Source organism: Syngnathus scovelli, chromosome 21 (genome assembly GCF_024217435.2).
Source record: "Syngnathus scovelli strain Florida chromosome 21, RoL_Ssco_1.2, whole genome shotgun sequence".
Classification (NCBI taxonomy): Eukaryota; Metazoa; Chordata; class Actinopteri; order Syngnathiformes; family Syngnathidae; genus Syngnathus; species Syngnathus scovelli.
Window position 1 is genome coordinate 2,418,605 of NC_090867.1, and position 27,924 is coordinate 2,446,528.

The 27,924-nt window shown below is 42.5% G+C and overlaps 1 protein-coding gene across 8 annotated transcripts in view; it reads right to left on the bottom strand.

The window, feature by feature from the left end:
- Window positions 1-22: 22 nt before the first annotated feature.
- Window positions 23-27,924, bottom strand: part of LOC137839809 (uncharacterized) — a 67,030-nt gene continuing 39,128 nt past the window's right edge. For 7 of the 8 annotated variants that reach the window (XR_011086085.1, XR_011086084.1, XR_011086078.1 and 4 more), the window contains one exon: window positions 23-27,377. Coding sequence is in view for 1 of the 8 variants with exons in the window: in XM_068649424.1 (XP_068505525.1) it covers window positions 27,286-27,377 (92 nt within the window). In the remaining 7 variants the exon portion in view is untranslated. The remainder of the gene's footprint in view (window positions 27,378-27,924) is intronic. The other variant, XR_011086079.1, reaches the window with a different exon arrangement.

A 27,924-nucleotide genomic window follows, 5' to 3' on the forward strand; every position in this document is an offset into this window, starting at 1 on the left:
AAATTAGACTTACACAGGTTGGTTGAGTTCAATCACAATTCTTGTTCAAAAAGCTCTGTTTTCAGGAAAGTACAATACAGCGCTGGGCCCTTCCAGAGCGGAAAGTCTCCATTCAGAAAAGGCAACGTTCAAGGTTCTTTGGTTAGCTTATATCAGCTGCACATGCCAGTGTGGGCCGAGTTTGATGGGTGATGAGTCTTTGGGGTGGGGCAAGTTCGCCATGGGAGTGGGTGCTGGTTATGTGCGATTCGGTGTGTGGGGGGGCTGTTGTCCTCCATCCCGTCTTTCGGCCTTGGCGATCATCTTTGGCCGAGTCCTTGGCTGGCTCCCTCTGGCACCTGCTGGTTTTATCTTCACGTGACCTTCCTGTGAACATTCTTCTCCAATTTTGGACATACACTGTCGTACCTCATTCTTTCAATTTTGTCATTTTGTACGAAATTATGTTAGCTTTTGGCTGTGACATCATTAATCTATTGCTGTTCTTTTGATACTTCATGTCTTTGCTTATTCTTAGTTTAATCATGCTTCCAACCGTATCTTTTCTTTGTTAGGCAAAATATTTCCCTCTGTGCAGAGCGTCCAGTAGTAATCAAAAACTGGCGTCTAGCATTAGTCAAAACATAAGATACAATCAAGTACTGAACGGGCAAGACGACGCTGGCCGTGTCCATGATTTAGAGAAAAAACATCAGGCATGCATTACACAGTTCCTTAAGGGTCATTAAGCTATTTAGGCAATATATCAAAAGTCATTTGTTATTTCAAAGTGTTCAGAAATATATATATCAGATCATAAAGTTATAAAAACCTTTCTCATCACCACTTATCAAAAATGTCTAGTTATGTCTTCTTTATTGATTTGGTGTGTAGGTATAATTATATGCTTAACATGTTTCTTTTATTTATTTAATATGTGAATATACTTGTCTGCTTATGTACTTTATTCAATTAGGTTTGAGCATATCTGTTTTTGTAGCTAGGCAGGACTTTTTGTATTTCGACCTCATTCCTTCAAGATCAAATTATGTGTAAACGCTTAAGTTAAAATTTGCAAAATAAGTGTAATAGAATTACAAAACAGACGATAGGACAGACATGTAAGACATGCAGGAGGCTCACTTGTTTGTGTGCGCACGGACGGTGCGCTTTCTGTGGTCTTGGGTGTTTGTGAATGTCTGTCATCCTTCTGTCCTTGTGTGCGCGGTGCGCGCGAACTTGTTTGTGTGCGCGCTGGCTTGTTTGTGCGCTATGCGCGCTGGTGCATGTCACATCAAGTCCTCATCATGCACAAGCAAATGGCAAAGCTGAAAAAGCTGTGCATATCATTAAGCAACTTCTGAAAAAATCCAGAGACAGCAAGTCAGATCCTTATTTAGCTCTCCTGAGTTATAGAGCTACTCCTCTTGAATGTGGACTGTCTCCTGAGGAACTCTTGACGAATCGGAGGCTACGTACAACTCTACCCTGTTACACAGCAATCGAAAAGAAGGAGACCAAACTACAACATCTGAAACAGAGACAAAAACAAAATTTTGACAAAGCTAAAAAAGATCTCAAACCTCTCACTCAAAATGACACGGTGAGGATTCATGATCAAAGTGCATGGAACAGAAAAGCTACTGTTCTTCATGAAATCGGTTCAAAATCTTATGTAGTGGAAACTGAAGATGGATATGTGTTCAGAAAGAATCGTCGTGACCTTCTCAAAACCAAAGCGTCTTTCCAGAAGACAACTTATGATGATGCAGCTGGAAGTAATGTATTGTCACAACAATTTGACAATATGCCTAAATATGACTCGGATGGAAATGTGCAGACTAACAACTGTGATCCTGTATCTTCCCCATTGAGAAGATCTGAACGTAGAGTTAAGAAACCTGTTAAACTTGACTTGTGAATTCCTGTTCAGTATTTTTGTGTTGGTTATAACTTCATATGTATAGACATAAGTAAAGAAAGGGGGATGTTGTGATATATGGTAAAGTGTAATACTCAATGTGACCAGCAAAGGTTTCCATGATAGTCAGTGATGTTTAAGAGCAAGAGAGAACGAACGAGGAAGAGACTTCCAGGTTGAGAGCGAGAAAGAAAAATGAAGTTGGAGCGCAAGCTCATTGTTCAAAACAAACATCTGGTCATTCTGAAAGCAGAACAAAACACCGGGAAACTCGCTACGGCCAAAATTACACAAATAACAAACCATAGATGCCTGCCGGGAAACTCGCAACAGCCAAAATTACAAAAATGACAAACCATACATGCCTGCCGGGAAACTCGCAACGGACAAAATTACACAAATGACAAACCATACATGCCTGCCGGGAAACTCACAACGGCCAAAATTACACAAATGACAAACCATACATGCCTGCCGGGAAACTCGCAACGGCCAAACTTACACAAATGACAAAGCATACATGCCTGCTGGGAAACTCGCAATGGCCAAAATTACACAAATGACAAAGCATACATGCCTGACGGGAAACTCGGCATGGCCAAAATTACACAAATGACAAACCATACATGCCTGCCGGGAAACTCACAACGGCCAAAATTACACAAATGACAAACCATACATGCCTGCCGGGAAACTCGCAACGGCCAAACTTACACAAATGACAACGCATACATGCCTGCCAGGAAACTCGCAACGGCCAAAATTACACAAATGACAAAGCATACATGCCTGCTGGGAAACTCGCAATGGCCAAAATTACACAAATGACAAAGCATACATGCCTGACGGGAAACTCGGCATGGCCAAAATTACACAAATGACAAAGCATACATGCCTGACGGGAAACTCGCAACGACCAAAATTACACAAATGACAAAGCATATATGCCTGCCGGGAAACTCGCAACGGCCAACGGCTTCCTCCTTGCAAGTATTAACACGCAAAAAAACAAACGCAAATGCTGGAAACACAACTCAGCTAAAAGTTCATAAATAAATCTCAAATGCCGGAAACATCAGCTCGGCCACCTGTAAGAAAAACACAATACAATAACACACAGTTCAACAAAGAAACAACTTCTACTGCTTTTCTTGCCTCTTCTAATGTCAATGGTAAAAAAAAAAAAAAACATATGTGTGTATGTCTCCTCCAATAGGGTTTGGCACCTGTATCATTGGGCATACAACAGCATTTTCAATATTTTGGGGCAATTTAGCAGCATTGGTCATACTTCTTGTTTGTACAGGAGTTCTAATTGACTGACCATGACCTCTTTTGCTATTATATGGGGCATGATTCAGGTCTGTTAAATTTGGATACATGTTTTGCATAGGAGCAGAAGCAGCTTCTCTTGCTCCTCTGCTTGAGACACGCCTTGAGCTGTGAACAGTGCACCTGCGCACTGGGTCCTCATTGTCTTCCGGTCTGACAAACATACTTGCGGCCTCATCAGTTTTAATCTTTCTATTCTTCGTCTTTTGAATTTGTTCTTTTCTTTCCTGTGACACATTCAACCACACTCTAGCACTTTCCAATTCTCTTATATTCTTTCCTTTCTCAGACCCTTTTCTTCCTAGCCTCACTCTCCTCCAAAACTTCTATCACTATCTTCCATATTGTAACTTTCCTTCTACTCCATTCTTTTTCTTCCACTTTGGCATATACCTCATGCAATTAAGAAATCTACCTACCATGTACTGTTCATCTCCTTCAAAAGGCCCTTTATTTTGGGATTTGCTGTTTTCATTTCCCATGTTAACTTGGTATTTTATGTTTTTTGCATTGTTTTATCATTATTATTATTTCCTTATTTTATTTATTATATATATTTAGGATCCTTAATGCAGATTTAAATTGGTTAATTTAAACAGCCATGGGTTTCCACCAGTGCTATTGCTTCAGTTAACTTATTTCAATCTTTCACATTCTCAATCACACGTTTTCTACTCTTAGCTCGGAGAGAAATGACAAAGAAGAATCTCGCCTCTCTTAAAAGGAAAAGAGGAAGCTTTGTTTTTCTTTGCCGTTTACCCCCACTGGGACTCGAACCCAAGCTTTCAGGCCTATTCAAGACGGGTGTAAACACTCCTATCAGCTTGGAAAAATGGCCAAAAAAGAATCTACACCCTTCTTTGATTAACGAAAAAGAAGTTCTGTTTTTTCTAGCCCATTCCTTCCACTGGGACTCGAACCCAAGCTGTTTCTTACCTTGGAAAAATGGACAAAGAAAAATGTACGCCCTTCTTTCATTAACAAAAATGAAGCTCTGTGTTTCTTAGCCCGTTCCTTCTACTAGGACTCGAACTTAAACTCTTAGCTAAGAAGAACAGACAAAGAAGAATCTATGCCCTTCTTCAATTAACGACAAAGAAGCTCTGTTTTTCTTAGCCCATTCGTTCCACAGGAACTCGAAACCAATCTTTTCAACTTTTGGGCTTCCTACTTACTTGTCCCCTGGTTCGTTGCACTTCCGGATCCCGTCAACCCGCTGTTGCCAGACGAAGGCAGACCTAAGATGCTGAACCAGCGAAGAATTCTGTTAGAGTGGTGCTCACTCTAACTTATTTTTGCAAGAACCACACGGGAGACAGTACGCCCTTTTTAAGCACTTGCAAGTGGAGAGTCATTCGTCGCTGTGCGTACAGCGATGGTCGAATGAGGTCTGACTCAGGCCTCTTGCAAGAGCATTTTTATTGAGAGAAACAGGGTGGGGGTGAGAGTGGGGGTGAGAGTGGAGGTGAAAGTGGACAGGATGGGGTTGAAGCCCCTGGACTTTGGTCAGAGCATAGCAGGGGGTGTTTTACGACGTTGTGAAAACAGAACAACTTTGATTGCTTCCTCTGCATCTGGTCAATCAGTTCAAAAGATCTTAGCACTTTGTTCTACTACTTTTGTTAAGACAGGACAAGCTAGGTTAATTATTACAGGTTACACTCCAACATAAGCATAGGATCAAACTAATCTATCAACCCTAACATATCCCTCCTGTTTATCATACGATGTCACCCCAATCAACAAATACAAGCAAGAAAATATAATGAAGAAAGAAGAATAGTAAAAATAATAATAAAAAAGACCAATAAAAAACACAGAAACAGTACATCATTGTATCCATCACTTGCGAGGCATTTTCGATGGTCAAATCATCAAGTTTCTGGAAAACATGCTCGGCTAAACAGCATCTACGCAATCCACGTTTCGCAGCACATTATAGTCATCACATCCGTCATGTCAGAGAAGTTGTATATGTACTTGTGCTAGGGTAGAAGATACAACCCTCGTCACAGCAGACTTCAAACATGGGATAACACAGGTCGTAAACAAGCACAACAATACCAGCACAACAAGCACAGGAACTACAAGTTTCAACAGCAACTGCTACCAAGCGCCAGAGAATAGCAATGAAAAGAAATCCCATTGATGTGGGATTTTATCCTCCTACATGGCCTGCTGTAAATTCCTCAGTGAGTTCATGGCATCCTTGATGTGCGTGTCGTTATCTCCTGGAATGTATGTGCAACAAGAAATCCCAATGATGTGGCACACACCACCTTGTTCTGCAGTCAAGTCCAGAACCATCCTGTTTTGCAAGACCATTAGTCCAATAGCCTGAATATCTCTGTTCTGTCCATTGTTGACTTGCCGTGAGATTCACAAAGGATTGATAACGATAGTTCAGTGTCTCGATGAAGAGTGATTGTTTTCCAACTCCGATCCAAGGGAAAAGCGCATGAACAATTTTGTCACCGATGGACCACACTTTGTGGCTGTCAGGGACATTCGCACCACAGACGGGGTAATGTGGTTCAAAGGTTGCAACAGCCCTGCGTCGATGTTCAGTTGTGTGCTGTCGTCAGCTGATGATGTTGTATCCTGTAGGTGTGGTCGGTCCCCCACCCGTGTCAAGTTGGCGGGCAGCATCGGACAACTCTTGTGACCACAAAGCCACGAGCCATTCATTCTGAATGAAGTAGGTCCCGTCCGATGGTGCAGCCATGTTGGTCGGTTTCCAGTTTCCTCCTGGAGAGCAGTCGTTAATGCATTCGTGGGTTTCATTTTCTTGGATAAAACACGTGTAGTCCATTCCACGTAGCCTTTTTGTTTAGGCCACTTGTGGCATCTATCGTCCTTCAACAGTCACATTGGGATTAATCCAAAAGAGTTCGATCACAGGTTTCTTTCTGTGAGTCCAGGGCGGTAGGGGTAGCATCACTGACTGTGACAGCACGGTGTTAAAATCCAACCCCTTCCACAGAGGCCATGCATTTCGCTTCAGCGACAGTCATTGTTCTCGCCTCCAGGTGAACTTGCGTGGAGGAAGGGGGGGTGGGGTGGGGGGGAGTTTGGAACACACAGCATCCCTCCTGTGTGTGTGATCTCACAGTGAACTTAACATACCGGTACCAAGTGTTGGTTTCGTATCGGTTTCTGGGGTCCCATGACCAGTCCACAAAGTTCTCATCATGTGACCATCTTTTTCCTCGGTCAACATTGTCACTTGGTCTGTTCAGATGAGTCCATAGACCATAGCACGTTCGCTCCAACCACAACGCACCAGAGGATCCACCTGGTATGTGGAGCCCCGTTGCTACTAGGATGACAGAGACACCGACATTTCCCATTGCCTAGCCAGAGTGGGGATCTTATGGATTCCATTCTTCACCAACATTGAGACGCCCCGCCCTAAACGACGAGGCCCCTTTATAGTCAGACTTCCCCCCACTCCGAAAATGGGGTACAGCACTCTCTGTAACGTCCAGCGGTTGAGTTGAAACTTTGCTGGGCCTTCCAGCAATGTTCAGTGCAGTGGGGGTAATCAGCAAGACTTGGAATGGTCCCTCCCACCATGGCTGGCCCAGTTTGTCCTTTTTGACGACCTTTATGTCGTCTCAGTCTCCTGGCTTGAAGCGGTTGTTGACCTGTGGGGAAGAAAGATCAGGCGGCAGTAAATTTGCATTTGACACATCTTTCAGTTTGAATGCTCTGATCATGCTATCTGCCAAGGACTGTTCTTCGTCTGTTCTTTGCAACTCTTGTAGTCAATTTTATTGCCCTTTTGAACTGGGCAGCTAGGAGTGTTTGCGGGAATAGTTTGAGCACTTTCTAATGATTCCTCCTAACCAAAGACCATTCATGACAGGGGCTATCCCATTTATTGCCTCTTGTTTTAAAGGAGATTCTCTGATCGTGGTTGGATTTGTACTGGGGTAATGGACGGTAAAGGTCCTACATCAGATGGACACTTTGTCCACAGTTTTTTAGGAAGCCCAGCCAATTCCCCCTCCTCCTTTTCATTCAAACAAGTGTTGATTAGCCAGGGAAGTGCATAAGCGCGTGCCCTTAACACCTACACCACTTCCTCATAGCTTATTTAGTCACTTTTCAATCATCTTCCGATTGCTTCAAGCAAAAGTTTGAAAAGCTTGAGAAAATTTTAACTTAATGGTATGTCGCCAAATGTATTAGAGAATCCATATGTCATAAAGTGTTGTATTATTACTATCTTTCACTATCTGTCTTACTCCCTCCCTCCTTCTGAGGCTTGGCAACGCCCATGCCTCACACTTTGTCAAAATTTTTTGGGAAGATGTATCCTTTACTACATATGATTGTATCATCATTTAACTTGACTTTCTTTCCAAAACGCTTCTCAATTTCCCAGTTCACACATCTGCATGTGTTACTGGTTCTCCATGTATTTTCCTTTCATTCAGGCTCATCAATGCTCATTTGCATCTCACACATGGTCTCCAAAAAGGAGTCCTTCTATCACATTGGTCCCAATATATCCAAGCTCTCCACACAACAGTCATATACCATTTTCAACCTAAGGTTCCTGATAGAACAATCCACCAATCCCCAAAAAAACTCAACACAAAAAAAAAAAATGCTGGCAAATTAATCAGAATATTTTCCTTGTTCTTAAATTTAAAGAACTCAATCTCTCAGATTTAGCTCATATATAGAAGTTTGTATAATCTTATAACACAACCAATCAATTATTCCTATTAAATGCAGCATTGCAATGTCTTAAATTCATAATTTTGCTTCTTCCAATTCCTGAAAGCATGTTCTGTCGTTTTTTTTCGAATTTCTCTTGAGGGCTCGACACTAACATGCACTAGTGTGGATCAGTTTCTGCCCGCAAACAGAGTTCTCTCTTTTCCTCTCATTTTTATTTTTCAAAATTGTTTCTGTTTTGCGGTGCAAATTGGATAGACCAAAGTCTAGCAAATTTCTTTGCCCTAAAAGTTTAGCCAATTTTCATAATTTTAACACATACGCACACACATGCGCGCAAAAGGTAGGTCCCAGCACCAATGATTCGTCACAGGCTGGCCATTTTCTGCAGTCGAGCATGAGCTGGTCCCACCCACGCACACAAGGACAGCACATTCCAATTTTTTATTAATCTTTTAGAAGCAATTTGCATTTCTTTACCACTTGATTTGCAAATTTTAACTTTAGTGTGCACACAATTTGATCTCTGGTCATTTGTCATTGGGCATACAAACAGCATTGTCATACTTCTTGTATGGACAGGAGCTCTAACAATCTAAAATCTTTGAGGATCCTCAGTGTGGGTTTAAATTGACCTTTCAACAAACTACTAGCCTGTGTTATTGCCGTGGATCAATACTAGAACGGCTTTTTAGTCAATTATCCTAGCAGTCACACTCAACCACACAACTTTCATGCAAACAGTTGTACTAAGTTCATCTTGTTTTTCCTTTTTTAATCACTTCACTGGTTTCTTTTATATCAAACAAATTCTTTTAGGTGCATTACCTGACATGTTTCGGCGGTTTCTTCCGCCTTCATCAGAGTGTCACCGATGTGGTTTTGACGCATCTTTATCAGCTTTATATGCTCTCTACAACCTGGAACAGCATTCTGGAGAGATGAATGAACAGCAGAGGGCGTGACTCACCTGTCAAATCTGACAGGTGAGCCACGCCTTCATCCATCAGCTGATAAAGACGCGTCACAACCACATCGGTTGTGACGCGTCTTTATTAAATGGATTCACAATATGTCACGCCATAAACTCACCCAGGCAGAACGCAGCATACTAGCAAAAGGACTCAACTACGCGATCACACCCTAAAACATACCCATCGATGGTTTCATTTTAGCCACGGAGTTAGCATGCGAAAAAATACATAATCCAGGACAAAAAGCAGCACTACACAATGAAGTTGCAGGTATTTTAAAAACGGCTAAATCACCACCCAGTAACATTACAAAACAGGAAGCAAACGCAATGATCACACTAGTAAAAAATAAAGACATTACAATCAATGTAACAGTTACTACAGGATGACACTTGCGAAGTAGTACAAAAAGATCCAACAGAAGACAAGAAAAATAAACTCAAAGCATTACTCAAACCACTACTCATTGAAAATAAAACAAACAAACAGGCATACAATCGCTTAATACCCACAGCAAACATCATCCCCAGAATCTATGGCACACCAAAAATCCATAAACCATCGTAGACAGCATAGGGTCAGTCACATACAACCTTTCAAAAGCACTCACAGAAATAATAAAACCACTACTAGGACTCACGGATCGACACTGCAAAAACTCAAAACAGCAGAACTCACACACATAAAGGTATAGAAGATGAAATGTTCATATCACACGACGTCATTTCACTCTTCACAAAAACACCCACACAGGCCACCATACACATAGTACATGACAGACTATCAGCAGACAGGACAAATCTAACAGCACAGGACATCACCCAACTACTCCATTTCATCGCCACCTCCACATACTTCCAATACAGAAACACAATCTACAGGCAAAAAGAGGGATTCCCATTGGGAGACCCTCTTTCTGCCATCATGTGCAATTTTTTTATGGAAGATCTAGAACAAAAGGCACTCTTAACAGGTCCGGACACATACAAACCCACACTATGGAGACGCTACGTCGATGACATTCTAGAAAAAACAAAAACAGGACATACACAACACCTCACAGAGCATCTCAACACCATAGACACCACCGGTAATATCAAATTCACCCATGAAGAAGAAACAGATCGATCCATAGCCTTTCTAGACATCAACATACACCACACAGACATCGGAGACATAAAAATAAAAGTACACAGAAAACCCACACACACCGACCAATACCTCCTCTGGACATCAGAACATCCCACTATACATAAACTGTTAGTACTCAGAACACAAAACGAGCGCACAACAATAATCACGGATCCGGAGGACATAACACAGGAAGAACAATACATACAACACGCACTCAAAAAATGTCAGTATCCACAATGGGCAATAACCAAAGGTGCAGAACAGGTAAAAAACAAAAAATACAAAACACAGGGGGAAAGAAAGAAACAAACACGGAAACAAGAACCCAGCGGAATGGTGACGTTGCCGTATGTGAGAGGAATTACGGAACGCATCAAAAGAGCCATGAAAAAATACAACATAAACACACCTATACAAACCGCATACAACACTCCGTCAAATGCTGGTCCACCCAAAAGACAAAGTTAACCTGGAAAATAAATGCAATTCTATATACAAAATTCCATGCAAATCATGCAATAAATCGTACATCGGGGCGACAGGGAGGAACTTCATCACAAGAAAAATAGAACACAAGAAAGAGTGTGAGAAGGAGACAGCCACAAGACAAACAAGAGCAATAAAGCTACAAGCATAACAGGAACACTACAAGTCAACCATTACCGATCACTGTAAAAGAGAAAACCACATCATGGACTGGGAAAAGGCCAGAGTCATCCGCACTGAAGAAAACTGTTGGGTCTAAATACGATTAGACATTAAATCACTCGCTGGAATGAAGAGGAGAAGACAACCAGAACAGGTTTACTCGCGAGGAGAACGATAGAGAAAGCAATCTCAGTTACAACCTCCATCAGTTCTGAGTCCTTCCTCCACGTGCCCCTCTTTTTAATGTTATGGTTGCCCTGGTTACAGAGGCGTTGCTACACTAAAGGGAAGGGGGATTGTGTCTGTAGCAACGCTGATTAGAAAAAGAATGTAGTGTGGTGTGAATTAGCACTTCGCTGTTGGCTCTTGACCCCCCGCAGAGGCCGTCCGCAGCTGTCTTCCTTCACAGTTGGCTGACTTGTCCTCGAGGTCAACAAATGCCCTAACGCACGTTGATTGCCGCTTTGCTGTGGAACAAATGCAACTAGACCTTTGCTAACTTTATCTACTTGGTAATTAACACACAATAGTAATAAGTAACTTGTCCTAAACATTTCAACACACATTAAGCAAACGTGAGGTAACCGGTATGCAGTTCCTTAAACAAACATTGAGTAAATATGGGATAACTTTTATGCAACTACTTCTAACTGTATGTAACCCTTAACAAAGAAGAATAGGTCTGATGAACTACAATCTATGAACCAAACCTACATCTAAATATAAAAGGAATGAAGTTCCTGTGAATCAAACAAAGAACATGTCACCTATGCAAATAAGCCCTGCTCATTGTTAGTGAAGGCCTCTTACGGGAACCAAAACACACAGACAACATAAGGACAGGAAGGATACAAATGGCTGACAGGGATCAAAAGACATCCCTATCACATAAAAGAGATAAAAGGAAAAGATAAACTCGTAAAGGCGAGGCCTCCAGGTCTGGCAGGCCAAAGCTTCACTTAAAATTATTCCAACAAAAACAAATATCAGCGTTGGATCAGGGAGGCCATTGAGATCCGCAAGCGGGGCCCGAGGACCATCAACAGGGATAAGGGAGCCTACATGCTCTCTACAACCTGGAACAGCATTCTGGAGAGATGAATGGACAGCAGAGGGCGTGACTCACCTGTCAAATCTGACAGGTGAGCCACGCCTTCATCCATCAGCTGATAAAGACGCGTCACAACCACATCGGTGACACTCTGATGAAGGCGGAAGAAACCGCCGAAACATGTCAGGTAATGCACCCAAAATAATTTGTTTGATATAAAAGAAACCAGTGAAACGGTTTCATGCAAACAGCTTGGAAAAACGGACAAAAAAGAATCTACGCCCTTCTTCAATTAAGAAAAAGAAGCTCGTTTCTTCCACTGGGAGTCGAACCCAAGCTATTCTTTGGCCGGAAAAACGGACAAAGAAAAATCTATGCTCTTCTTTGATTAACATAAAAGCTCTGTTTTTCTGCGCACGTTCCTTCCACTGGGACACTAACCCAAGCCCGATCCCTTAGCTAGGAAAAACAGACAAAGAAGAATCTACGCACTTCTTCGATGAACGAAAAAGAAGCTCTGCTTTTCTTAGCCTGTTTCTTACACTGGGACTTAAAGGGCTAGAGACATCCCTTTTTTTTTTCAATTAGAATTTGATAGAATGTATAAAGTGAACACATTTGCCGCATTGGAAATTAAAAATGGACACCGATTACTAAGAATAAAGCCGAAATGAAATGCCAGTTTATCGATCGGGTCCCGCACGAAGCCAAACTGGCGGCGCCATTACTGTGATGTCACAAGTTGTACATCTGGATGTCAACAAACCCAAACAACATGGCAGATGATAGCGACAGCTCCGTTTCTAGCGGCAATATTAGCATCATTTTATCCGATTCAGAAACCTCTTTTGACGCAGAATATGATGAATCTAGCAGTTCACTTGGGCTGAGCTGAGCACATTTTCTGAATTGTGCCCCTCCCATCACTCTGGTTAGGTTGGCATAGTAAAAAGTGCTCTTGGGGGCTTTAGAATGCCGAGTTGATCTCGGCACATGAAGACATGACCACCTGCAACGTTTGGTTTAGGTTTTATAAGCATTTTTAATTTTATTGCTTAAATCGCATTTTCTCGACGAGCTGAGCACGTTTTCTGAATTGTGCCTCTCCCGCCGTCCCTGTAGTTAGGTTGGCATAGTAAAAAGAGTAGAGTGCCGAGTTGACCACTGCGAATGAAGAAATGAACATCTGCAGCGTTTGGTTTAGGTTTTAGGCGCATTTTTAATTTTATTTCTTAAATCGCATTTTTTCGACGAGCTGAGCACGTTTTCTGAATTGTGCCCCTCCGTCACGCTTCGACATACTTTTCAAAGTCAAAGTCTCAAAGTCTCCTTTATTGTCAATTCCTCCGCATGTCAAGAGACACAAAGAGATTGAAATTACGTTTCTCACTATCCCAGGGTGACAAGACAGCGTTCACAACACACATACAAGTAAACAACACAGGAAAAATAAAACAAGAAGATGAACAATAAGAGTGATAGCACGCTAGCCGCTCCCGATGCACAGCAGAGTCCGGAAAGATGACAGTCAACCAGGCCACTGTGAACACGAGCACACAGCAGGCACGCACTGTCCGGTTCGTGGATCCTATCAGGCGAACTCAACCCATTTTGTCGTCCCGCGAACGAACGTACGCCAGGATAATGGAAGGCACGGCTAGGCGAGCTGGGTTGGCCGCAAACCTGGCCAGACGTCTCCGCGCTGGCCCCTCTTCTCTTTTTGTTTACATTCACTGAAGCTAAACGCGTACAACTTGAGACGTCATGAGACGTCACTTCCGGCTGGCGGCTCGGTGCAGTCAAACTCGTCTGTGCGGCAAATTTAAATGATATTTTTCAGAGCAACAGCTTCCTTTTCGTTGTTTCGAGCGTCAATTTATATTTATAAGCCCATAAGCTAACTAAAACCGATTTATACATATACCGGTGTCTCTAGGCCTTTAAACCCAAGCTATATCTCGTGCACCTCTATTTTTTATGCGTTTCACATCTTTTACTTTAGGGCTTTTACTTACTTGTCCCCTGGTTCGTTGCACTTCCGGACCCCGTCAATCCACTGTTGTCAGATGAAGGCAAACCTAAGATGCTGGCCCAGCGAAGATTTTTCTTCCCAGGTCTTTCTTTTCCAGGTCCTCCTAATGGACGCTGGCTTGTCGACAATGCAGCACGTCGTCCTCCGTCGATCAGCAGCGGGTATGAGGGTCCCGGGTTTCGGCACCAAAATGTTAGAGTGGTGCTCACTCTAACTTATTTTTGCAAGAACCACACGGGAGACAGTACGCCCTTTTTAAGAACTTGCAAGTGGAGAGTCATCCGTCACTGTGCGTACAGCGATGATTGAATGAGGTCTGACTCAGGCCTCTTGCAAGAGCATTTCTATTGAGAGAAACAGGGTGGGGGTGAGAGTGGGGGTGAGAGTGAAGGTGAAAGTGGACAAGATGGGGTTGAAGCCCCTGGCCTCTGGTCAAAGTATAGCAGGGGGTGTTTTACGACGTTGTGTAAACAGAACAACTTTGATTGCTACCTCTGGCAATTAGTTCAAAAGATCTTAGCACTTTGTTCTACTACTTTTGTTAAGACAGGACAAGCTAGGTTAATTATTACAGGTTACATTCCAACATAAGCATAGGATCAAACTAATCCATCAACACTAACAAATTCTCTCCCCAGTACTTTCTTTACTAGGTCCTGCTAATGGACACTGGCCCGTCGGCGGTGTGCAGCATGTCGTACTCCATCCATCAGCAGTCGGGTATGTTGGGATCCGTGTCACGGCACCAAACTGATAGTTTTCCTCGCTCTACCTTCTTTGCAAGAACCAGACTGGAGATAGTTTGCCCTTTTTAGCACTTGCAAGTGGAGAAAGCCTTCATCACCTTGTATGATACAGAGGTGCTTGAAAGCAGTCTGACTTTCACCTCTTGCAAGAGACTATTTATTGAGAGTGAATAGGTTTCGGGGGTCACCTTTGCAAACTTTTTATCAGTGCAGAGGGTCTTAGCTCTTTGTTTTACAAGGTTGTAGAAACAGATACCAGTGGAGCATTTTAGATAAATATGCAAGAATGTTTCCACATAATTTGCAACATTTCAACGACCACAGAGAATGTGGAAAGCTTCAACTGTTAACTCCCAATGCTCTGCATTGTGGGTAAGGGGGGCGGTGACGGAAGTGTTGCATGTTTTTTTTTTTGCTGTCGTGTCGCGGAGTTCGGTGGAGTGAAATAACGTGGCCGAATAAAGGTGTTTATGACAAGCTTTGTCGTATATTGGAATTTAAATGATAGCAGAGGATGGTTTCCGCCGAAGCTTGATGAAGCATGACCATACAAGTGCTGGAAAAATGAAGTTAGTATTTGGAGAATTGTTATGGAGTTGGACAAGAAAAAGCAAGCCCTCGCAGTGGCGCTCGGGCTCGTGGGAAGAGCCAGAGATACGGCGCTTGGAATACCTGCAGAAGACGTGCACAAGGATGATGGTATGGAAACTTTGCTGACAAAACTTGATGCAGTGTTTCTGAGAGAAGAAAAGGACCGTGTTTATGAAGCCTACTTGTATTTTGACTCAGTAGCTAAAGACAATGCCGTGTCCATGGCAAACTATATCATTGACTTTTGAGCAAAGATATAATAGCATGAAGAGGTACAACATGACGCTACCTGATGCAGTGCTCGCTTTCAAGCTTTTAGACACAGCTTGCCTGGAGGAGAAAGTCAGACAGCTCGCTCTGACCGCGTGCATGGAGCATACTTTTGTGTCCATGAAGTCTGCGTTAAAACTGAGTTTTGGAGGGGAGAAGGGAAGTGGAACATACAACGGGAGTGAAAGTCAAGATGCCGCGATCTTCATGGAGCAAAGACCAACAGGGCGTTTTAAGTGGAGGAGCGGCTAATTGTCCCAGCGTGATCTCCCCTGACAGCAGCCACAACAAGGAACCAACCCGCTCGACAAGTATGGTAGGTGGACCAGATGCACCATCTGTCAGAGCATGTACCACTGGGCTAAAGACTAGGACAGTCGGTGCATCTGGTCCGCCTACCATATTTGTCGAGCTGACAAAACGAAGTGAAGTTGACTGAAGTTGAGAATGTGCAAGAGTGTAACATAACTCTGTTCACTAAAGCGACAATAACAGACTCAGAAATCTTCCTAACAGAATCTTTAGGATCTGCTATCATTGACACTGCATGTACACGTATGGTCTGTGGCCAAAAGTGGCTGGACAACCATATGAAGGATCTAAGTAAGAGACAAATAGAAAAACTGATGCAGACTGAGTGTTCCAGCTCTCGGCCATTCAAATTTGGAGACGGTCAGGTTGTGTATTTGAATAGAAAAGTGAAAATTCCAGCAAAAATAGGACAAACTAAATGTCACATTGAAACTGAAGTGGTCCCAGTTGATATTCCTCTTCTTTTGAGCAAAATGTTTCTTAAAAGAGCAGGGACTGTGTTGGACATGGAGAATGACAAAGTGGAAATGTTCAAGCAACAGATGCATCTTGAGCTCACAAGTTCTGTTCACTATTGTGTGGACATTAGAGATGTACATATAGGAGAAAGCTGTGAACAAGACGATGTCCTAGTTGTAACTGCAGACATGTCCAAGAAGGGAACGGGTTAAAAGTTCTCCTGAAACTACGGTAGCAATTTGACCATGCCTCTGCAAACAGATTACAGAAGCTCCTCCAAAGTTCTGGAAATAATGATCAGGACTGTCCTGTCATCCTGCAGGAGATGATCAAAAATTGTGAAATATGCCAAAAATACAGTCGGACCAAACCCAAGCCAGCTGCAGGTTTGCCCTTGGCTTCGGAGTACAATGAGACTGTGGCAATGGATCTTCATGAGCTAGAGCCTGGTGTATGGTACCTGCACATCATTGACCACTTAACACGGTTCAGCGCAGGAAACATTGTGAGAACCAAGAAGCCATCAGAGATCGGTAACTTCATTCATTCTTGGACAAGTGTCCATGGAGCACCAAAACGGATCTACAGTGACAACGGAGGAGAGTTAAACTATGAAGAGATAAGAAACATGGCAGAAAACCTCAACATCGAGACAAAGACCACCGCAGCATACAGTCCGTGGAGTAATGGACTGTTGGAGAGACACAACATGACACTGACAGAAATCCTCTTGAAGGTCAAAAAGGAAAATGGGTGTGGTTGGCAAACTGCTTTAGACTGGGCTCTTATGGCTAAAAACAGTATGATTAATGTGCATGGTTACAGTCCAAACCAGTTTTTCTTTGGTTAAAACCCTAATCTCCCTTCTGTTTTAGTTGATCAACTACCTGCTTTGGAGGGAAATACACTGAGCACTAGAGTTGGTCAGCACATATCGGAATTACATGCAGCCAGGAGAGCTTTCGCTGAGGTAGAATGATCTGAAAGAACAAGAAGAACACTACGTAAACAGCTTAGGCCAGGGGTGGGCAAACTTTTTGACTTGCGGGCCGAATTGGGTTCTAAATTTTGACTCGGGGGGCCGAACCAGGAGTAGATGGATGTAGTGTTTGTGTGAAGTAGTATAAATGACATGTAAAGGTCATTGCATAAAAGGTTTTGGCCTTTCGTAGGTAGTAAAGCATGGATATTCGAAAAAAAAGCTTTTCGAACACAAATGCATTCATTAATAGCATTAAAAAAAATATTTCACCAAAAAACTATTATCAGTGATTCTCATTAAATATGACACTGTTATTATGAATAACAGTTTCCATCACTTCAGCGGCGGCAGGTCAGATTTATGAAAGATGTTTATAGTTATTATGAATAATTATAAAATGGCAAACATTCTGACCATCTTGGAGAATGAGTGAAATAATACATTTAAATAAATTAATGAAGAAATGAAAACGGCAACACAGTTATGGATATCTGAAAATCAGAGCAGAGCTTTAACTCACAAACACCTAGTGACAGAGGTGAGTAAACGGGAAACACTTCCTTAAAGTCGGCCTTAAAACTTTAAAAGTTAACATTCGTCGCAAACAGGTGGTGTATCAATGTCCTTGAGCATCCTGCATTGTTTGAAAATGAGAATGGTCGCTAGTTTCAATCCCTGCTGTTTGTACAAATTATTTTCAAAATGCATTTTTTTACAACAAACTCCCCTTCATTTTCAGTGGGAACAGTGTTTTTGGTCTTCCTTTTTTTGCTAGTGCATCATAGTCTGGAGTAAAATTTGTTGTGGCAATTAAAGGGAAATGTGCTTTTGGGAGTTTGCAAACATATTTTTTAAGGTTGTGTTAAACTTATAATCATATTAATATCTAGTATTAGAGTGCACGTGTGGATTGGTGGGGGGCGAAGAATGTGCAGGCAAACTGCATGAACTTGTTTTCTTGGAAGTGTTGTGTATAGGCCCAGACAGGGAGTACCGGTACGAGAGAACACCTCAAGGTCGGGAATGAGAACAACAGCACGTCTATGTGTCTTGGACTTCGCGGGAAATTCCAACCACCTGACCTCCGCGATAGCACCGACACGGGGAGGAGATGGCCATCCACCAATCATCTCACAATATTTTGCATGCTTTAATATTCATATTGTGTTTCTTTAAAACTGGGCAACCCGGAAGAATGTGTCGTCTTTTGGTGGTCACAAAAACGCACGAGTTTTAGTGTGAGGGACCCGGGACCCAGGCCTGTATTAGTGCGCTTTGTCAGGAATAAATGATTGGTAAATTTGGTCTGATTGATCTACTGGTCTTCTCTTTGACAGAACGAACTCGCAAAATTGTTAGGTGCGCCAGTGTGTGGATTAGGACATAGCAATTTATGTGTTAAGTGTTGATCGCAATTTGGAGTCAGATCAATAACTAGAATCCGTAACCTAACACAATTCTTAGGATAGAGCCGAGGTGTCCGTTTACCTAGATCTGAGACGGGGCTTTGTTGATGTTCACGTGGCTGAACGTCTGCTCATACACGTCGGTCGAGCCAAATTGTCCACTCTTTTTTAAACACTCGGCACTCAGTGTCCGCATTTCTTTTCCTTGGGCCACTCATTTTAATGGAAGGATTCCAGGGGAAGGTTTGTGGGTGGCTTTAGCGTAAAACTGTATGTGAAAGCTCAGCGCACAAATTACGAGAATGCTGACGTCACACCCCACACTAGAAATTCGGATCTGATGGAAATAGAGCGCGGAGTGCGCCGGGTCCGTACTACTTAGTACGTACACGCACTTGTGAGGGTGCACCGAGCTTTCTGACACGGCTTCCGCGAGTAAATGCGCGGACGGGCGCTTCCCCATCGATTGGGGAAACATAGTAATTGCAGGGAAAATGACCCCCCAAAAAAGTTTAATAACACACAAACCTGATGAACTTGGCTTTCCAATTGTGCAGCATCATCACACTGGGGTGGGTCAACCTTAATCCAGAGCTGTGTTCCCTGGATTTTCCCCACCAACTTCATCCACGTCGCCGTTGGCTCTCGATCGTCGCTCTTCGGACGCAAAGTATGGCAGCGGACAAAGAGGTTTGTACGGCTTCGTGCACCAACTGCACCCTTCTCTTAGAGAGGTTGTCTCTGCTAGAGGGACGTGTCCGCCAGTTAGAGCAGAATAGTGCGATAACAGTAGTTGTGGCGGACACAGACGCGGGCTGTAGTCAGCCCGCTAGCCCGGTTAGCATTAGCCCCAAGCGGCTTGCTAATCGCAATGAGCCAGGTAAAACGCATAGCCGTCCAAACTCATCTCGGTCTCCTGGCCCTCGCACTTTGGTCATAGGTGACTCCATTACCCGAAAGATTACGCTTAAAAATCCAGCCACAGTAATGTGTATTCCTGGGGGCAGAGCACCCGACATGGAAGCTAATCTTAGGGAGCTGACTCGCAATAGGCCTAGTCAACAGCGTAGTTCCACCAACACTAGCTACTCGGACATAGTGATACACGTCGGCTCCAATGATGTTAGGATGAGACAATCAGAGATCACAAAGAAAAACATAGCGAGGACTTGTGATCTTGCCAGAAAAATGAGTCGGCATCGAGTATTTGTCTCTGGCCCCCTGCCTGGGAGAGGCACTGATGAGAGGTTTAGTAGATTAGTCTCCCTTAATCGATGGATGGCTGGGTTCTGTAAAAAGCAGGGACTGTATTTTATATATAACTGGTCCTCCTTCTGGGGCCGCCCCGACCTGCTGAGGAAGGACGGCCTTCACCCTAACCGTGAAGGCGCCTTCACTCTTTCTAGGAATATAGATTACTGTCTGAGCCACTCATGACAGGTCACTTTAGAGCAGGCCAGGGCACAGGTGATTAGACCACCTGTGAGGATGGGTTTGGAGTCTGTTAAGTTAAAGTTAACTAGCGCTAGGCTAGACTTTTAGCATACACATAGCTCCTCGTGTAGACTAGAGCGCGACAGTTTGAATAGTGCTACAGTGCACATAAACACACTTTCTACTGGGGTAGTAGACAAATCCAATCACTCCGTCCCGACCGGTCTTGCTGATGAAACGGTGCCTGTTTTAGATAACTTCACGTGTAACAAATATTCACCATCAAATTCCCACGGTCGTTTCATCCCACCGCGCTAATAAACTTTTGAGAGGTGATGTTAGGCCTAGCGAACACAATTTTACTTGCATTCCGTTTAAAAATCCTTCGATAGATATGCACCCTGATCGACCGATTACACTTAAACTTGGTTTTATGAATATTAGATCGCTTCATACGAAAGCAGTTCTCGTTAATGACCTTATCACGGAACATAATCTAAACGTTTTTGGCCTTTGCGAGACCTGGTTAAAACGAAATTAACTGCTGCCACTTAACGAGGCCTCGCCTCCAAATTTTGTGAGCTCACACGTGGCGCGTCCTCAAAAAAAGGTTGGGGGTGTCGCCCTCATCTCAAATTCTGACCTTAGATTTAGGCCTCGCTCAATTCACGTATTTAAAACATTTGAAGTTCTCATTGTGCGATCCGCTGCTTTACGTCATTCTATCTTGCTGTTATTTACTGTCCACTCGGGGCTTACTCTGGCTTCCTGGATGAATTTTCAGAATTTGTGGCTGATCTAGTGACAAATGCAGATAATATAGTTATCATGGGTGATTTCAACATCCACATGAATTCACCGTCAGAACCACTGACTTTGGCATTTCAGACTTTAATCGATACGTTTGGTTTTATGCAAGCCGTACAGGCAGCAACACATAAGAATGGAAATACCTTAGATCTGGTATTATCCCGGGGACTAGCAACCTCAAATATAGCAGTACTGCCATACACTACTGTTTTGTCTGATAATTTCTTAATGAAATTTGAAATTTTAGTTCCTTGTCAAAGACAAGAGACCAATCAGAATTATAGCAGCCGTAATTTTAACTCCATGACTGCACCTGCGCTATCTGAGTTACTGTCGCCGGCAACCACCATGTTTCCCGCATACAGCGGCTCTATTGATAATCTAACAGATGAATTCAATGCGACATTATTAAAAGCCATCGACTCTGTGGCGCCGCTACGTCTGAAAACTCGCCGTAGATGGCCAACTCCGTGGTTCACAGATGAAACACGTACGCTTAAACAATTATGTAGAAAGCATGAGCGCAGATGGCGTTTAACCAAACTTGAGGTTTTCCATCAGGCATGGAAGGACAGCCTCCTGAAATATAAAGATGCGCTTATCTTAGCAAAAACTCGTTATTTTTCGCAAGTCATTAATCTCAATAAAAACAATCCTAAATACCTATTTGATACAGTGGCAAAGCTAACTCTGCGCCATAACCGTACTATCACTCAGAGTGATACTGCAACTAATCTCGGGGTAATATTTGACCAAACGCTCTCCTTTCAAAAACACATTAAGAATATAACCAGAATTGCGTTTTTTCACCTTCGTAATATTGCTAAGATTCGTCCGATCCTCTCGACCGGTGATGCGGAAACTATTATACATGCGTTCGTCACGTCGCGCCTAGACTACTGTAATGTATTATTCTCTGGTCTTCCTAAGTCCCTCATCAAACGTCTATAGTTAGTACAAAATGCTGCTGCGAGGCTGCTCTCACGGACAAGAAAATTTGATCACATTACCCCAATATTAGCCAACTTACATTGGCTCCCGGTCCATTTAAGATGTAACTTCAAGGTTCTTCTACTAACCTATAAATCACTGCATGGCTTAGCGCCTTCATATCTCGTCGACCTAGTTGTTCCTTATGTTCCGTCTCGTAACCTTCGTTCGCAAAACGCTAGTCTTTTAGTTACACCGAGGGCCAAGAAAATGTCTGCAGGTTCTAGAGCATTCTCTATTCGGGCTCCAGAGCTTTGGAATGCCCTACCAATGGATATTAGAACTACTACCTCAGTAGAAACATTAAAGACACGTTTAAAGACACATTTCTATGAGATGGCCTTTAACCAACTTGTAGTGGCCGATTCGGCCGGAGTTTGTTTTGTTCTCTCTGCCCACCCCCTCCCCAGCCAGGGCCCCTCCCTGGTGGCGTAAAAGCTGATAGCGGCTAGCTGGATTCTCGGGGACCAATTCAAGATGAGGAAACTGCAGCTCAACCTCCTTGAAGATACTGCCAGGACAATCGAGGGAACCTCCGACATCCATTTTTTCATTGATTTTCATATTATGTATTACTTGTGCCCTCTCTGCATCCATTACAACCTGGTGATCCTGAAAGGGGGATCCTTCCATCTGTGGTCCCTTCTCAACGTTTCTCATTTTCCCCTGGCAGGTTTTTTTTTTAGTTTTTCCTTGCCCTTTTGGGAGCTTAAGATCAGGGGATGCTTTGAGAATAATTGTCAATTTTTGGCTATGTGAAGCCCTTTGAGACTGTTTGTGATTTAGGGCTATACAAATAAACTTGACTTGACTTGACTTGACAATTTATTCAAGTTTGGCGTGCCGGATTAAACGGCCCCATGGGCCGGATGTGGTCCGTAGGCCATAGTTTGCCCATGTCTGGCTTAGGCCCACAGATGAAAAGTATGAGACAGGAGACAAAGTGTTCTACAAATGAGCTGACAGACCTACAGAGTGGAAAGGCCCAGCCATAGATATTGGACCGCATGGGTCTGTGGTGTTTATCAGGCATGGAGGTCTTCTGGTGAGTACACACCAGTCTCGGTTGAATAAAGTTGTTGCTCAAGATGAAAAAATAACAGAAATTCAAGATGCTTCCGAAAATAAAACAGATGCTGAGAATGACACAGGAAGTGTATCTGGCAACTATGATATTGAAAGTGCTCATGGAGACGAGGAAGTATCTGATAATCAAAATGATGCAACAGACAATTCTTGTCAAGCAGATGTGCCACCTGCTGAAATAGAAAGTAATGTAATTTGTGATTTAAAGCTTAAAAAACAGGACCCATAATCATTATTACCGTATTTTCCAAACTAAAAGTCGCTCTGGAATATACGTCGCATCAGCCATAAAATGCACAATAAAGTGAAAAAAAACAAACATACAAGTCGCACCGGAGTATAACTCGCATTTTGGGGGAAATTTATTCTACAAAATCCAAGACCTGAACAGACATGAACGAGCAACAACAGGCTAAACGATACGGTATGCTAACGTGACCTAAACACAAACGAAGAGCTGAGAACGGGCCTGACATAACATTAAGAGTTATCCAAAAAACTATAACATAAATTACACCTTTATCAAACCATCTGTGTCACTCCAAATCATTAAATCCATCGATCGTCCTTTATGTAAACAATGCCGCGTGTGCGCCGTGCCGCTGACGTCAGACTCATCGTCACTTGCAGTTCAAATTATTCCACAGGCCCATATAACGATATGTAAATTATATATCAAATACCTATTATATACACAACAATATTATCAAACCATCTGCGTCACTGCAAATCATTAAATCCATCGATCGTCCTTTATGGAATCAACGCCGCGTGTGCGCTGCGCTGCTGACGTCGGACTCGTCAGTTGCAGTTCAAATTCTACAGTCCCATATAACGATATATAAAGTATATATCAAATTCCTATTACATAAACAACAATATTATCAAACCATCGGTGTCACTCCAAATCGTTAAATCCATCGATCGTCCTTTATGGAACCAACGCGGCGTGTGCGCCGCACCGCTGACGTCGGACTCATCATTTGCAGTTCAAATTATTCCACAGGCCCATATTATGATATATAAAGTATACATCAAATTCCTATTATATAAACAACAATATTATCAAACCATCTGTGTCACTCCAAATCATTAAATCCATCGATCAAAATCTTCGTCCTTTATGTAAACAATGCCGCGTGTGCGCTGCACCGCTGACATCAGACTCCTCAGTTGCAGTTCAAATTTTTCCACAGGCCCATATAATTATAAATAACAATTTTATCAAACAATCTCTCTCACTCCAAGTCATTAAATTCCGTGATCGAATCTTTTGTCCTTTATGTAAACAACGCTGCGTGCTCGCCGCTGTCGTCAGTTGCAGTTCAAATTACAGTAATCCCTTGCGACATCGTGGTTCGTTTATCGCGGTTTCACTACATCGTGGATTTTTAAATTTTGAAAATTTGTGAATAATTTCACATATAAGTCGCTCCTGAGTATAAGTCGACCCCCCCACCCAAACTATGAAAAAAACTGCGACTTATAGTCCAAAAAATACGGTACCAGCAGTGATGGTATACAATGCAGTGCCAGAGTTTTAGACAGAGCAGGGAATGCCAAAGGGCAGTACAAAGATTGGTACAATGTACAATATTTTGAACCTAATGGTAGGATGGACAGAGACAGGCATTAGACATCTCACAAATAGACAATTTGCTCATGGAGTCAGATAATATGGATTCAGATGTTCATTTTGCCAAAGACATATCTTTTGAAAATGCCAAACAGCAGGAAGTTGAGAATTTGAAAACTAATAATGTTTTTGAGGAATTTCTAGACAAAGGTCAAACATGTGTTTCTGCAAGATGGGTCTGTACGTTGAAAGATACGGTGAATGGTATTGTACCAAAGGCACGGCTTGCTGCTAGGGTTTTTTAGAAAATGAACATTCAAGACTTACAGAAGGACTCCCCTACATGTGCATCAGAGTCACTCAGAGTGCTCCTAGCTATTTGCCAGTCAAAACAAAGTTAAAGTTAGAGACATTTAAAGTCCCAATGATCGTCACACACACATCTGGGTGTGGTGAAATGTGTCCTTTGCATTTAACCCATCCCCGTGTGATTTTGATCCATCCCCTGGGGGAGAGGGGAGCAGGTTCCCCTCTGGAAGGTTCATTCTATTGATATTAAATTTGCTGTTCTACAAGGAATGGAACTTTCAAAGATCATTTGAGTCCGTCCCCCGCGTGAGGCAGGTGTGGACAATGTACTCTTGAAACTCAAGAGATGTGTCTACGACCTTGCAGATGCCTCCCTCAACTGGTACAACAAGGTCAACGACCTAATGTTAAAAACTGGTGGTAGAGTGTCCAGAGTTGACCCAGCAATTTTCTTTTGGCCAAATGAAGATTCTTAAGTTGTGGGTGTACTAGCATGCCATTTAGATGATTTTCTCTGGGCAGGGTCAGAGCATTATGAAAAAAATGTAATTTTTGTACTCAAGGCTACTTTTCATGTTGGGCGTGAACAACATGAGAGTTTTTCTTATGTGGGCATGGACATTACAACTTTAGGTGATCAGGTGCTTCTACATCAACACAGCTACATTGAAAATCTGCAGCCAGTTCGTTTGCAGGCAGCTCGGGCTGTTCAAAAAGATGCTCCTTTGAACAAAACTGAGGCAGAGCAGCTTAGGTAAAAAATAGGACAGCTGTTATGGGTTGCCAAACAAACAAGGCCTGATGTAATGTTTGACGCGTGCAGCCTGGCATCTAACATTAAAAATGCTTCTATTCAGTCTATTCATGAAGTGAACAAGATCATCCGCAAATTGAAGTCGGAAAAGGTCACACTTGTTTCAATACTTGGGGAGGAGTGATGCTTTGAGTTTAGCTGTCTTTAGTGATGCTTCTCTTGGCTATCTCCCGGATGGAGGAACTCAGGGAGGAGCTTTAATTGCACTTATGGATGAAGAAGGAAAGTTCTCCCATTTGTTTTGGCAGTCTACAAAAAATGAGGCATGTGGTGAGAAGTACTCTAGCTGGAGAAACCCTTGCCATGTCAGATGGTATAGACAATGCAATGTTTCTGTCCAGGCTGTTTTCTGAGCTCACTCCTGGAAATGCGAGTCTTCCTGTTCTTCCTCTTATCTGTGTAACTGACAATCACTCTGTTTGATGCACTGAAGTTGACTAAGCAGGTTACAGAGAAGAGGCTTAGGGTAGAATTAAGTAGTGTTAAAGAGCTCCTACAGGCCAAAAAAATAAAACAGATATTTTGGTCAGAGACGAAGTCCCAGCTTGCAGATTGCTTGACAAAAAAAGGGAGCTTCTTCACTCATGCTTCTCAAAGCATCAGATGAAGGTTCATGGTTACTTAAATTTTTGTTTATAGATAGAAAATAAACCTTTTGTTTTGTAGTTCAAAAAGGTCTTTATTCAAGCACACTTTAAATGTTCTGTGTATTTTTTATTTTATTTTTAAGAAAGAGGGAGATTGTTAACTCCCACTGCTATGCATTGTGGGTAAGGGGCCGGTGACGGAAGTGTTGGAAGGTTTTTTTTGCTGTCGGGTCACGGAGTGCGATGGAGTGAAATAATGTGGCCGAATAAAGGTGTTTATAACAAGCTTTGTCATATATTGGAATTTACATCAACAAGTCAAGGTAAGGTGGAAGGTTTTAACAAAGTTAATGTTTCTAGTCAACAATCCAACATAATCATACGATCAATATAATGTCAACCCTAACACATCCTTTTCCTGAATTTCTTTTCCTCACGAGGGTCGCGGGCGTGCTGGAGCCTAACCCAGCTGACTTCAGGCAGTAAGCGGATGACGCCTTGAACTTCTTGGCAGTCGATCGTAGGGCACGCAAAGACGAAAAACGATTCGCACTCAACCTTATTGACAATTTGGAGTGGTCAGTCGGCCTACCATGTACGGGGAGATCATTTAAACTCCTCATAGGAAGGGGACAGAATCAAATTCACAATCATCGCATTTACCTCCTTTTTCAAACCATATATTATAAATTATGAATAATCCAATTGCAAAAACAAAGAGATGCCTAATATCCGTTTGATATGTTTGTTTGAATCCATTTTTATTTAGGTGTGCTTTTAATTCACATAGACATTAATTGCATGTGATTCATGATTTAGGGATTTTCTTCAGCCTGAGGTTATTAGAAATTCACAAATACTGTAAAATACATTTTAGAATACAAATGCTTGTGGTGCATTTGCATGTGTAACTGTTCTAACTGAAACATAACGCAATACTTAATCTATACTCGGGGGCAGCGCCATAAATCATAGAGACTCGTAAGTCTCAGTTGCTGACACAACCGTCACTCATGTTGGTAACGTAAAGCTATTTCTGAGCAATATTGAATTCAATTGTACAGGATTGATACGTTTTGCACATTTTTTGCATTTTTCATCCACACTGAAAATTACTCATATTACTGAAGTAACTTATTATTGGAGTCAGAAGTCAAACTACTGTACAGTTGGCTGAAGAGCGTTGGGTGCATAGAAAGTCGCTGGTGATCTCCTTGTAACCCCTGGCCTCAGTCAGACTGCTTCCTGTTGAACAAATGACATTCACATAATGGTTACTGTTGGGGAGGCCAAGTATTTGGCAGGATCTTTAAGTTATCTACAGTGGGCCTACTACACCTGATGGTGTATCGGTCGAAATACAGGATTGGTATTCAGTAGAGTTTAACAGAGACATGATGCAAATGATGGCTATGAAATATCAAAATATCATTAAGCTGCACAACAGTTGAAAAAACATCCGTCCGCATAGAACAGGGGTAACCAAACATTTTGCAAGGAGGGCCAGGTTTGATAAAGTGAAGGAGCCCGTGTGCCAATAGTTTTTCCGGACATTTTTTAACTACAAAAATTTCATGCAAATACACACTATTATAAAACAAATGTCATTGTCCCAATAGTCTTTATTTTTTTAAATGACAAAATAACCAAATATAAGTCCAACAATAGAACACTGCTCGGGTTCAGATTGGGTGGGGGGGGGGGGGCTTTCCTCCCAATCATGCCCTTCCAGGTCTCACTGTCATTGCCCACGTGAGCATTGAAGTCACTCTGTAGAATGATGAAGTCCCCA